At 40.1% G+C, this 14304-nt stretch overlaps 1 protein-coding gene across 1 annotated transcript; it reads right to left on the reverse strand.

The window, feature by feature from the left end:
• Window positions 1-2834: 2834 nt before the first annotated feature.
• Window positions 2835-9747, reverse strand: LOC124870615 (tubulin beta-2A chain-like). The gene is made up of 4 exons (XM_047369425.1): window positions 9556-9747; window positions 9012-9120; window positions 7904-8014; window positions 2835-4233 (listed from the first exon to the last, which is right to left on the reverse strand). The coding sequence occupies exons 1-4, from the start codon at window positions 9610-9612 to the stop codon at window positions 3149-3151; spliced, it is 1362 nt and encodes a 453-aa protein (XP_047225381.1). The 5' UTR covers window positions 9613-9747; the 3' UTR covers window positions 2835-3148.
• Between the last annotated feature and the right edge of the window lie 4557 nt (window positions 9748-14304).

Here is a 14304-nt window from a genome sequence, read left to right on the forward strand (position 1 = left end):
CAAGGAGCACTGTGCAAGCAATCATATTGAAATGGAAAGAGTATCAGACCACTGCAAATCAACCAAGACCCAGCCTTCCAACTAAACTTTTATCTCGAACAAGGAGAAGACTGATCAGAGATGCAGCCAAGAGGCCCATGATCACTCTGGATGAACTGCAGAGATCTTCAGCTGAGGTGGGAGAGTCTGTCCATAGGACAACAATCAGTCGTACACTGCACAAATCTGGCCTTTATGGAAGAGTGGCAAGAAGAAAGCCATTTCTCAAAGATATCCAAAAAAGTCTCGTTTAAAGTTTGCCACAAGCCACCTGGGAGACACACCAAACATGTGGAAGAAGGTGCTCTGGTCAGATGAAACCAAAATCCAACTGTTTGGCCACAATGCAAAACGATATGTTTGGCGCAACACAGCTCATCACCCTGAACACACCATCCCCACTGTCAAACATGGTGGTGGCAGCATCATGGTTTGGGCCTGCTTTTCGTCAGCAGGGACAGAGAAGATGGTCAAAATTGGGAAGATGGATGGGTCCAAATACAGGACCATTCTGGAAGAAAACCTGTTGGAGTCTGCAAGAGACCTGAGACTGGGACGGAGATTTATCTTCCAACAAGACAATGATCCAAAACATGAAGCCAAATCTACAATGGAATGGTTCACAAATAAACGTATCCAGGTGTTGGAATGGCCAAGTCAAAGTCCAGACCTGAATCCAATTGAGAATCTGTGGAAAGAGCTGAAGACTGCTGTTCACGAACGCTCTCCATCCAACCTCACTGAGCTCGAGCTGTTTTGCAAGGAAGAATGGGCAAGAATTTCAGTCTCTCGATGTGCAAAACTGATAGAGACAAACCCCAAGCGACTTGCAGCTGTAATTGCAGCAAAGGGTGGCGCTACAAAGTATTAACACAAGGGGGCCGAATAATATTGCATGCACCACTTTTCAGTTTTTTATTTGTTAAAAAAGTTTGACACATCCAATAAATTTAATTCCACTTCACAATTGTGTCCCACTTGTTGTTGATTCTTCACAAAAAATTTGAATTTTATATCTTTATGTTTGAAGCCTGAAATGTGGCAAGAAGTTGAGGGCCTCTTGAATAAAAAGCAGTTACAGAGCCTGTTTTTTGTAACATTTCTGCATATACTTTCTCTCCTCTGGAGGCCAGCTTGATAATATCAGTTCTATTGTCTTGCTTTTGCAAACCGACACAAAAGTGTGATGTAATCATAATGTTTTAACGGTTTTTATGCGCAAAGACAGCATAATGTCAGAAAATAAAAAACCAGTCAGGTTTAACATAATGATCATATGACTAAGGTTTGGTTGGTCCCCCTTTTGCTGCCAGAACGGTCCTGATAAGTCAAGGCATGGACACCACTGGGGTCCTAAAGGTGTGCTGTGGGAGCAACAGATCCTTTAAATCCTGTAAGTTTTGAGGTAGGTCCTTTGAGGATGGAGCTTGTAACTCCAGCGCATCCCACAGATACTCAATTAAATTGTGACCTAGGGAATTTGGACACCAAGATAATTCCTCAGACCTGTCTTTCTTCTCCTCACCCATTATCAAACTATTTTTACTTTGTAGCAGGTACATAATCCTTCTGAAAGAGGTCACAGTTTTAGGGAATGCAGTTTCTATTATACAGTGGACATGATCTGAAACCACAATGAAGGTACAATTCACATGGATTGAAGGACACCAGGCTTGTCAGCATTGCCCAAAGCATCACACAACTTCCGTTAGCTTGGCTTCTTTCCTGATGAAGTCGTGATGACATGTGTACCCCAAGGAAACGACCAACACACACACACACACACACACACACACACACAACTTGCCCATGCGATATAAAACAAAAACGGGATTCAACTGAAAGCTTCACATTTCAGGTCTGGTGCTTACTGGTTTATTATTGGTTCACTCTGCATTCAACAGAAGCTAGCATGGGCACCCTGATTCAAATACACTTTGACCTGATATGCAACACTGTGCACTGTTTATTCTGGTATTTTAACAGAATACACAACCTTTACTTGTTCAGCAATTTTGGTCAAAGTAGCTTGTCTGTTGCATCATAAAACACAGGGCAGTCTTCGCTTCCCACATGCATCAATGACTCTTTCTTCATTAAGGCAAAAATTATTACAAACTGACCGACGTAAAACAGTGAACAATCTACAAGAGCTGCAGCTTTGAAGATGCTCTGGCCCAGTATAATATCCCTTGCAGTTCGAATCTTGTCAAACTCACTGAAGTCCTTACCTTTTCCAATTTTTTCTGCTTCTCAAACTTGGGTTTGGAAGACCTAGTGTTCACTTGCTGCCTAATACATCCCACCAACAAAACGGTGCCAAAATGAAGAGATAATTAAGTGTTATTCCCTTCTCCTCTCAGTGGTCATAATGTTACACCTGATGAGTTTACAACAAAATTAGCTTCAGCTCGGTTCCTAATGCTTTTGGCTTATAGTTTTCAAAAATATGTAGAATTCCTGGACTGAAAAAATTTTAAATCCAGAAGATGTATGGAATAAAAATCTTGGATAAAAAATATGCTGCTGCCTCTTTAAGAAAAACAAGAGTGGAACATTTTCTCAGCATTTCTCAGGAGACAACCACATCTTTAATAGGTCCACGTGTGAAACTTGAAAAACGTTGTCATCCAACAGTAACGAAATAGGCCCTAAAAAATACTCAAGGATCAGACTTCAAAGTAATAAAAATGTGCCTCAATTTATGTGTTCAACCTTCAAACTTCTGCACATTGCTACTGAAAAAGCACATTTTCTCACATTTTATCCACAGAGAAAGAAACATGACATGAAGCTTAGTTTGGATATTTTATTGGTCACTGTAGATCATGGATGCATGATGAAGTATTTGTTACAAAACTAAGTTAAGAACAAGTCTGTGCTTGTTCTGACATTGGCAAAGCATTATTATGGAAAAAATACATAATTCCCTAGTTTTATTAGGTCCTAACACCAATAATTACTTTTGACAATAGCAATGTTTTTTAGCAGCATTATTTAGACTAAGCAACAGATGTCATTATAATTTGCACTCTGCAATATCAAATTAAACATCTTTATCTCAAGCATATTTCATGAGTTCTAGAACTAGTTCAGTGTCATTGTGTAATCAGTGGCGGACATCATGCCGCACATCTTCCTCATCTTCTATTTCATCTTCCTCATATTCGCCTATTTCATCCGCAGTGGCATCCTGGTACTGCTGGTACTCTGACACCAGATCGTTCATGTTGCTCTCAGCCTCAGTGAACTCCATCTCATCCATTCCCTCTCCAGTATACCAGTGAAGGAAGGCCTTGCGACGGAACATGGCAGTGAACTGCTCTGAGATTCTCCTGAAGAGCTCTTGAATGGCTGTGCTGTTCCCGATGAAGGTGGCGGACATCTTTAGGCCACGAGGGGGAATGTCGCAAACAGCTGTCTTGACATTGTTGGGAATCCATTCTACAAAGTAGCTGCTGTTCTTGTTTTGGACACTCAGCATCTGTTCATCCACTTCCTTCATGGACATCCGCCCGCGGAAGATGGCTGCCACTGTGAGGTAGCGCCCATGGCGGGGGTCGCAAGCTGCCATCATGTTCTTGGCATCAAACATTTGCTGAGTGAGTTCCGGCACGGAAAGGGCCCGGTACTGCTGGCTGCCCCGGCTCGTGAGAGGTGCGAAGCCTGGCATGAAGAAATGCAAGCGAGGGAAAGGCACCATGTTGACGGCAAGCTTGCGGAGATCGGCATTGAGTTGGCCAGGGAAGCGAAGACAGGTGGTCACCCCACTCATGGTGGCTGACACTAGGTGATTTAGATCTCCGTAGGTTGGTGTGGTTAGCTTCAAGGTGCGGAAGCAAATATCATACAGGGCCTCGTTGTCAATGCTGAACGTCTCGTCTGTGTTTTCCACAAGCTGGTGGACAGAAAGGGTGGCATTGTAAGGCTCCACCACAGTGTCAGACACTTTCGGGGAAGGCATGACGCTGAATGTGTTCATGATTCTGTCAGGGTACTCCTCCCTGATCTTGCTAATAAGCAGTGTGCCCATCCCTGAACCTGTGCCTCCACCCAGGGAGTGTGTAAGCTGAAAGCCCTGAAGGCAGTCACAGTTTTCAGACTCCTTTCTCACCACGTCCAGCACAGAGTCCACCAGCTCAGCTCCCTCTGTGTAGTGACCTTTGGCCCAGTTATTTCCGGCTCCACTTTGACCTGGAAAGGTTAGAGAGAATTATTGTTCAAATAAGTTTAAACAACATACTAATTTTGGGCAAATGAGCATGATTCACTTAACATCGTTGCAATCAAATGGTTCGCTAACTCTCAATATACTCTTCTTTTTTATATTAGTTGGTGAGTGCACATAAATCCAAGCATGAAACTTTTTGTCAAATTACTAAGTGAGATGATCATCAAGCTTTTATATTTTATCTATTCTTTATTTATTGAAAAACAAAAGGAGCTGATGAAGCTTTTTAACGACTTACAAATAAATCATACCCGTTCACTTTTTCACATTATATTACATTACAACCACAAATTTCAACCTATTTTATTGTATTTCTATGTGATAGACCAACACAAAGTAGTGAAAAATTAGAAAGTGGGAGAAATGGTTTTCAGTGATTTTACAAATAACAATCCAACTTTAACTTGATACATCTAAATGAAACCCAGTGCAATCAATTTCCTTCAGAAGTCACCTAATTAGTACACAGAGTCTATCAGGCCCCAGAGATTGTTTGAGAACATTAGTGAACAAATAGCTTCATGAAGACTGTGGAACACTGCAGACAGTCCAGTAATAACTGTTTTATTGTGATCTTAAATTGGAAAGAGAATCGCACAATGATAAACCTACCATAACACATCTATCCACCTAAACTGACAGACTGTGCAAAGAGAGTATTAATCAAAAAAGCATTCAAAAGGCCAATGGTACCTCTGGAGGAGCAACAAAGATCCACAGCTCATGTGAAGCCATTGTTGAAAGCCACACAGTTCTGGTCAGATGAGACCAAAATGGAACTATGTGCAAAATGCTGTGTGTGGCAGAAAACTCACACTGCACAACACCCCAAACACATCTTCACCATGATGAAACATGGTGGAGGCAGAATCAGGCTCTTCTTCTGTAGGAACAGTGAAAATGGTAAGAGTTGACAGTAAGATGGGTGAGCTAAATACAGGGCAGTCCTGAAGGAAAACCTGTTTTGAGTCTGGAAAAGACGTGTGGCTCAGGTAGAGGTTCACAACAATCTTAAACATACAGGCAGAGCAACAATGGGATGGTTGGGATCAAAGTATATTTTGTTAGATTGGCTGTCAAAATCCAGACTCTGAATGTAGCTGAGAATCTGTGGCAGATGCTCTAGAGTCAGTCTCACTGAGCAAAAATGTAAATGTCTCTGGATGTGCAAAGCTGGTAGAGACCCCAAAAAACATGCAGCTTTAGTTGTAGGTAAAATGTAGCTCTACAAAGTATTTTCTCAGGGTGGCTTAATACAAATCAGTGCCACACTTCTCAGATTTTTGTGGTATAAAAATTTTAAAATCATGTATCCTTTCTCCCCTACTTTATTTTGCACTATTTGGTGTTAAAGTATAACATAGCATCTTAATGAAATAAAAATAGTTTGTGGTTGTAACATGACAAAATGTGGAAAGGTCAAAGGCATATGAGTACTTCTGTAAGACTCTGTTAATACTCCTCAAAACAAACAGCCATCTTATGATTTTAAAGCTCAAATTATTAGTAGAAAACACATCAAGAGTAGGGTACTGCAGCAAATAATTTTTAGATGTCTGAGACCATGATGTCAGACACCGTAGATGATAAAATTAAGACACAGGATTAAATGCAAAATGTACATTTCAACTTAAGACCTAACAAAACAGAAACACGTTTCTTCCATAAAAAGGCAAATAAAACTTGCCTTTCACTGTAAAAGGTATACACAAAGAGTTTGTGCTCTGTTCTGTTGTGCAGCTAGATCAAATCATTGAGAAACTCTTTTCTGCAATGTTGTGTTAATGGTTGCAGCAGAACAACAACTGTTTCAGACATCAGCACAATGGTTCCATCAGTTTCACCCATTAGTACAACATTTTTCTCACAACTTCAAAATAGGATAACGATCATGGGCATTCCTCACAATGGCTTACTTAAGCAACACCCGGTGGGGGATTTGTCAGGGCTTTACATACAATTAACATAAGCATCGCTAAACATCTGAGTCTGAGTTTTGCAACTAAAAAGGGCAAAAATCTTTCTGAACAAGAAGTGTTTGAAATAAAAAGTTTATAACAATCTGGAAGTAGGAAAGAACAGTCTTCAAGACTCTTAGTTGACAAAAGATTTACAAAATTAGGCCAAAATATTATTTAAGCATTTTAAACCTGTGAAAGTTGTAGTAGCAATAAAGTAGGTATGTCCCAGGTTCAAATCAACGCCTAAGATGTTTCTGCATAAAGTTTGCATGTTTTCCCCGTGCTTGTGTGGGTTCATTCTAGATACTGCGGTTTCCTCCACAGTCAAAAAACATGTCTGCCAAGTTAATTGGTCTTTCTAAATTGCCCTTAGGAGTGAGTGTGTTTGTGCATAGTTGTTTGCCCTGTGTGTCTCTGTTGCCCTGTGATGGACCGGTAACCTGTCCAGGGTGTATCCCACCGCTGGGCCAATGATTGCTGGACATAGGCATCTAGACGTGGTGAAGATGCCTTGCTGAAGTTCCAACAGGGAATCAGAACAGGATTAGAAGGGAATTAAAGTGACTTTAAAGATGGCATGTTGTTGGTGTCAGACAGGCTAGTTTTTAAGATGAGCTGAAGTGAGGATAACTGTATGAAAAAAACTTGCTTTGTCATTGGGAAGGCCAAGGCAACAGTTACAACCAAGATGTGGGCTATACCATCTCTGAACACACTTGTTGAACCTTGAAGCAAATGGCCTACAGCAGCAGAAAACCACAGCATTCCTATTAGGAAAGAACATAAAACCAAGTCTACAATTCACACAGGCTCAACAAAATTGGACAGAAAAAGATTGGAAAAACGTTGCCTGGCCTGATTAGTCTTGAGCTAATTCAGCTGATTCAGATTCAGCTGCCACATTAAGATGGGAGGGTCTGAATTTAAAATACACAAGATAAAAACATATAAATCCTGCCCTATGGTGGTTTGGTTTTTCCCCTTGTTACACTTTGGGCCACAGGTGAGCATTGCTCAATCGCTACAGCCTACCTGAATATTCTTTCTGACCATATCCTTCCATTTATGACTGAAATTTACCCATCATTTCCAGTTGCCTTCCATGTCTGAAGGCAAAACTTGGCTGCTTGTTATATATAGTGGATGAGTGTCAGAAGATCTCTTATTAAATCTGATAATGTTTGGTAACTCAGTTAACTTTAAGACTGAAGTGGTTTAACGTCCTCCTTTTCAAATGAATAAGTTCCAAACACAATAATTCCAACAGTACAATTATGCTGTGACTAATAAGCATCCTCCATCTATCTTTTGTTGACTATTAGTAATGAAATTCTATTTCCAAGGAAGGGGAAATGAAAAGCCCATCTTGGATGCGTTATTTCAGCTCCTGTGGCCTCATTTGTATTCAGGACAGCACATCCCGGTTTTTGCTAAGTCACCAGAACAGATGTCTGACTCTGACACTGCAGCGCCTAACCAATGTTTTTCACACTACACAAAAAGGCTGCAGAAATATTGTGCTTGTGGTACGGTTATATTAACACAACTGTGCGGTGCACTCTGGTGAAATTCAGCACCGATTTTACAGAATACGACAGCAATTACTGGCACGATGCTTTATGTCTAGTTTGCTCAGACTGAACAGTGACAATTGGATTCAATGTCCACTCACCAAAGACAAAGTTGTCAGGTCTAAAGAGCTGTCCAAACGGGCCAGAGCGAACAGAATCCATGGTTCCAGGCTCCAGGTCCACCAAGATGGCTCGGGGAACAAATTTGCTGCCTTGGAACACAAGGGAAGGGAAGGATAAGGGGAAAGAATAGGACGAAGGGTAGAGTAAGATTTCAACAATCCCAGTCTGCAAACAAAGGTTAAAGATATGCAATACTGTATTTAAGCGCCTTAAAGATTTTCTGTTTTTTGTCACTCCTAAGTTTTTTAAGGTGCTTTTTTGTCCAGCCCCTCCTTGTATGGGACACTTCTAGAAAGCAACATGCAGCAGCATGCTGTACAGCTTACCAAAAGGGCTTTCAGTATGCTGAGTTCTGCAGAGTTGATTCAGAGAAAGATTCTGCAACGGTCTTAAAATGTTTGTTTTTTTCTTCTTTTCCTCATTGCTCAAGTTCTAATGTTGTTTGACTTTTAATAAGCCGCAATAATTTTGTTATTCTGATGTCTTGTCCAAATGCAGTGGTCGACGATGCTGCTGACAGCATGCTACACTGAAACAAAGGGATCAAAAATGTCACACTAATAGGATATGGAATAGCAGTTGCTCGTGCTTTTTATAGCTATATCAGATGAGACCACAGTTTAATATAAATACACCTAAATACACAAAGACATGCTCACTAAATGGTCCCGTACTGAAACCCACATCTAAATGTAAATGTACTGCTAAACAGCCTGAGGCATGCAGAGAGCAAGCAGACAGGGTGTGACTGGGGTGAAGTTCAACATGCCACAACAGATACTTCATAAATCTGCAACAAGGCAAGTGTGCTCAAAGTCTGCTATACAGAGACTGCAGGTACCTGTTTTCCCTGCAGAGAAAAGAGAGGGAGGATGGGTGGGAGAGAGGGAGGGAGGGACACAGTGCACCCATAGTGCAACCTATTTTCCCCTGCAGTTAAATTAGTGACATGGACATGGTGTTTATAGCATTCAGATGAGATCTGTGCAGCATGAGGCCATGCAATGATGATAAGAAACACAAACATAGCTTTATGTGGTGGTAAATTCAACTGAATTTCATTTACAGCAAACATTTGTTTATTACCTGAGGCCTCATTGTAGTAGACATTTATCCGCTCCAGCTGCAGGTCACTGTCACCTTGGTAACTACCGGTAGCGTCGATGCCGTGCTCATCACTAATCACCTCCCAGAACTAATGAAGACAAATTATTTTCCATTAGTGATTGCGAGAGCCAACATACCGCGAAGCCGACGTTAAAGCGTGAGTCAGGCCTTGTTTTAGCGCTGCGCATCTGCAGTCTGGCGAAATGACAGTGACACTTGAACCCCACCCAAAATCCCAATGTCATATTAGGAATTGTTATTTTAAACTTCAAGTATCTTTATATCCGACATCCGATAGAGATGGCGTTTAAATTACTTGGTTAAATAATAAATAAAATCCCAATGTCCTATTAGGAATTATTATTTTAAACTTCAAGTATCTTTATATCCGACATCCGATAGAGATGGCGTTTAAATTACTTGGTTAAATAATAAATAAATATATATCTTGGTGACACACGTGGCGTTTCTGTTACAAAAGTTTTATAAAGTCCTAGCAGTCGCAAATAAATGGCGTTTATACCTTTGCCCCAATCTGATTTCCACATTGTCCAGCCTGGATGTGAACGATTTCCCTCATGGTGAGCTGCGGATGCGGGCGGTGAGCTTAATTTCTCGACTCAAGCTTCGTCCACTGTTCTATCTGACGTCTTTCTCAAAATCAGCCTTGTCTCTGTCCTGTGCGTCGATCCGGCGAGATAAATGGACACGTTGCTGTTAGGATGACGTTAAGCACGGCGCACCATCCCTCTCAGCCAATAGGAGCGCCCCAGTTTGATGCAGTGCACCGAGGGATGCTGCGGCATCACCCATTCTAATCCCCCCCTCCCGACATCACCCTGTTCCGTGCATGGAGAAAAATGCTTCTTTTTGCTAATTTTTGGCTCATTTGGGCTGTTCTGTGCAGCTCATTTGGTTGATAGTTCCTCTCAGGTGGAATTATCATGGGGCTTTCTCTGGCTGGTATTAATGATTGTGTATGCAAGTGTTGTTTCTGATGAGCTGGAGAAAGCTTGCTGTCAAAAAAATAACAAGCATTATTAAATGATTTATCTCACCATGCTACTTCCATGGTCCTGTCTGCGTCCAGCTCCTACCACACAGATCATGACAGTTACTTTAGAATCTGAATATTTCTATTAAGAGAATTAAAATAATTGAACAAAGACCAAACCTTTTTATAAACCAGGCCTTAAATATATACTATGCTTGTATTATATAATAATGTAAGTATAAAATATTATTCTTTACCTTTTTCTAACAATATATTCCAAAGCTTCACCATGGAAAACAACTTCACAATTCTGATGCCTTTTTTTTATGTTTAAAAATGTCCAACACTATATTGTTTCTATGTACTATACATGACATACAGGTCATGCTGCAATATGCTTCTGTAGAACAACACTTTCAGGTTTTGCTGCAAAAAATGCACAAAAAAAGAGTTATGAAGGAGGGGCTCCAGCTGAAGGTATCGTGCAAAGGCTAATTTGGGAAAATATTATCTCCGATTGTTAAAGGAAAAAACATCAATTAACAATGTTTTTTAAAAGCCCAAGTTTTCCATAATGTTTTGTTTAGCAGAAATAGTAACCGGACAAAGTTAATGGGAACACTAATAGCTAAACAGTGGGCAATCCTGGAACAAAACCTGTTTAAGGCTAACAAAATACAAAACACTATCCCTATTTAGTTTTTTTATTTAGTATCAATGATCTTGTTTGCAGTGTTTATTCAACAAATTAGTAAGTGCTTGTTTATTATGTCCAATCTTTTCAATCACATCAAGAGAAAAGGCTGTCTGTCAACTCGCTCAGTTTTTGTCATTATGGTTCATGTGAGTTTGCTTTCATATTTCATAGCAAGCATAAAGCCCTTGGGCTGCTGAGGTGAGTTATTGTCTCAGTTTGAAAGAGGACAAACATGCAACAGACTGGTTATTCATGTTTTGTCATCAGGGTTTTTTCAGTGATTTTAGATACGGGTGTCGGTCAGTGCAGTGCAGCCTAACAGACCTTCCATTTTATAGGAAAAACTGCTTTCTGGGATTTTTGAGTGTTTATCACAATGGAGACATAGGCTTTTCTCGACTGCAGGCTAGAAAATACTGTTACCGTACACAGCAGGATTCATGTTGCTCTCAAGCTGTTACTATCGAAATGTGATTTTGTTTTTTTTTCTATATGATGCATGGATGCTCTTTAACCCCACTGTATTTATTTCCATTACAGCCGAAACCCCTCATTTTAAGTCTTCAGTCATCGTTATGAAGGTATGGAACACACAAAAAAAGGAACCAATTGACTCTTTGCTAAAATGTCTGTTCTTTGTTGAAACACTGCTGCTTTATCCCTATTATGTTATGCCTGAATGACTCACAGATCAGAGTTTGGTGGCTGAACAAAAAAAGAAAAGAAAAAAAATTGTCAGGAACAAGAATAGAAAATTTATCAAACATGAAGCTGATCTCCAAGAAAAAACCCAAAAGACCCTCAGAACGTCTGGATATTTTTTGATATGTGCAGAGTTTATAGATTAAACCTTACATATATGAAAATGCATCGTAAAAGAGATTTAGCTATCCAGTGCTTGAAGCTTTCTCTTAAGTCAATAGATCCATTCTTAAGTCTAAGGCAGGTTAAAGTTCATGTTTAGTTAGAAAAGGTGAATATGATAAGATAAAGGTTCAAATAATATTCTTTACTACAACATCTGAAATTTGTCACAGGTCTTCTCAGATGGTACCAAGCCCTGTTGAGGCATATTTAAACCGATACCTTCTAATTATCAAGGGCAAAGTAAGTCTAAGGAAATCTTACTGAATATTTTCCTCCTGAAAGATTTGGATGGAGTGTAAGATCTTAAGTTCCTACTTGTTCTTTTGACTTGACATCCATGGGAACACAGTGTTTCTATTTGAGCCCTGAGGATATTTGCATCCAAAATAAAGTTGTCAAACATACTGTACAGGTGACTTTAATAAAGACATACGGCAAGGATTTAACATCTGCACTCAAAAAAGGAAAGAAAAAAAAAGAGATTTAACATCTGGAGGCTTCCTCCTGAGATGGATTAAAAGCAACTATCATCAAATATAAACATCCTAAAAACAGCTGAAAAATTAACGCTACAGTGCTTTATGATTACCAGGACTTTTCAGTGATGAACTGATGCAATTTTAGATTGCTGTGATTTTTCTGCTGCTTCTTTTTGTATTTTTTTCAAGGCATTTTGATTGCTAATAAGAGTTTGGCACTTTTGGTTTTGGAAAAAAAAAAGTGTTTTTACTGAATACATGTCTTGGTATAAGAGGGTATGTTAGTCAGCAAAAATGTCAATAATTGTGTTTTTGTTAAACCTCTTTTAATTCAGTTTCAGTCTTCTTAAGTTTACACATCTCAATACAGGTCCTTCTCAAAATATTAGCATATTGTGATAAAGTTCATTATTTTCCATAATGTCATGATGAAAATTTAACATTCATACATTTTAGATTCATTGCACACTAACTGAAATATTTTAGGTCTTTTATTGTCTTAATACGGATGATTTTGTCATACAGCTCATAAAAACCCAAAATTCCTATCTCACAAAATTAGCATATCATTAAAAGGGTCTCTAAATGAGCTATGAACCTAATCATCTGAATCAACGAGTTAACTCTAAACACCTGCAAAAGATTCCTGACGCCTTTAAAACTCCCAGCCTGGTTCATCACTCAAAACCCCAATCATGGGTAAGACTGCAGACCTGACTGCTGTCCAGAAGGCCACTATTGACACCCTCAAGCAAGAGGGTAAGACACAGAAAGAAATTTCTGAACAAATAGGCTGTTCCCAGAGTGCTGTATCAAGGCACCTCAGTGGGAAGTCTGTGGGAAGGAAAAAGTGTGGCAGAAAACGCTGCACAACGAGAAGAGGTGACCGGACTCTGAGGAAGATTGTGGAGAAGGGCCGATTCCAGACCTTGGGGGACCTGCGGGAGCAGTGGACTGAGTCTGGAGTAGAAACATCCAGAGCCACCGTGCACAGGCGTGTGCAGGAAATGGGCTACAGGTGCCGCATTCCCCAGTCCTGGGCTACAGAGAAGCAGCATTGGACTGTTGCTCAGTGGTCCAAAGTACTTTTTTCGGATGAAAGCAAATTCTGCATGTCATTCGGAAATCAAGGTGCCAGAGTCTGGAGGAAGACTGGGGAGAAGGAAATGCCAAAATGCCAGAAGTCCAGTGTCAAGTACCCACAGTCAGTGATGGTCTGGGTTGCCGTGTCAGCTGCTGGTGTTGGTCCACTGTGTTTTATCAAGGTCAGGGTCAATGCAGCTAGCTATCAGGAGATTTTGGAGCACTTCATGCTTCCATCTGCTGAAAAGCTTTATGGAGATGAAGATTTCATTTTTCAGCACGACCTGGCACCTGCTCACAGTGCCAAAACCACTGGTAAATGGTTTACTGACCATGGTATCACTGTGCTCAATTGGCCTGCCAACTCTCCTGACCTGAACCCCATAGAGAATCTGTGGGATATTGTGAAGAGAACGTTGAGAGACTCAAGAACCAACACTCTGGATGAGCTAAAGGCCGCTATTGAAGCATCCTGGGCCTCCATAAGACCTCAGCAGTGCCACAGGCTGATTGCCTCCATGCCACGCCGCATGGAAGCAATCATTTCTGCCAAAGGATTCCCGACCAAGTATTGAGTGCATAACTGTACATGATTATTTGAAGGTTGACGTTTTTTGTATTAAAAACATTTTTCTTTTATTGATCGGATGAAATATGCTAATTTTGTGAGATAGGAATTTTGGGTTTTCATGAGCTGTATGCCAAAATCATCCGTATTAAGACAATAAAAGACTTGAAATATTTCAGTTAGTGTGCAATGAATCTAAAATATATGAATGTTAAATTTTCATCATGACATTATGGAAAATAAAGAACTTTATCACGATATGCTAATTTTTTGAGAAGGACCTGTAGAAGAATCAATCTGCTGAACTGGAGATGTAGTTGCTGACCTTGCAGAAATCTCTTGACATTTGCATCATTTAGCTAAAACCATGTTTTTGAGACAGCTCACAACCAAAAGGATTATATCAGTTTTTTTGGGTACCAAAAAAAATCCACAGCCTTATATATTCACACAACGGTAGTGAAGAAAGCAAACACCATTTTCATCAGAAGATGAAGCAGGATTTATTTTTCAGCTTCACAGTGAGTGCAAAAATGCATCCAAATCAACAGAATGTCTTACTTCATGGGGGTCAAATTAAAGTT

The sequence above is a fragment of the Girardinichthys multiradiatus genome, chromosome 6, assembly GCF_021462225.1.
Source record: "Girardinichthys multiradiatus isolate DD_20200921_A chromosome 6, DD_fGirMul_XY1, whole genome shotgun sequence".
NCBI classification, from domain to species: Eukaryota; Metazoa; Chordata; class Actinopteri; order Cyprinodontiformes; family Goodeidae; genus Girardinichthys; species Girardinichthys multiradiatus.

Excerpts from the sequence above, each read along its gene's own strand:
- LOC124870615 (XM_047369425.1), bottom strand. The coding sequence starts at position 9,612 with ATGAGGGAAATCGTTCACATCCAGGCTGGACAATGTGGAAATCAGATT. Across the intron at positions 9,121-9,555 it reads GAAATCAGATTGGGGCAAAG|TTCTGGGAGGTGATTAGTGA; the intron begins GTATAAACGCCA and ends TGTCTTCATTAG. Across the intron at positions 4,234-7,903 it reads ACCTGACAACTTTGTCTTTG|GTCAAAGTGGAGCCGGAAAT; the intron begins GTGAGTGGACAT and ends TAACCTTTCCAG.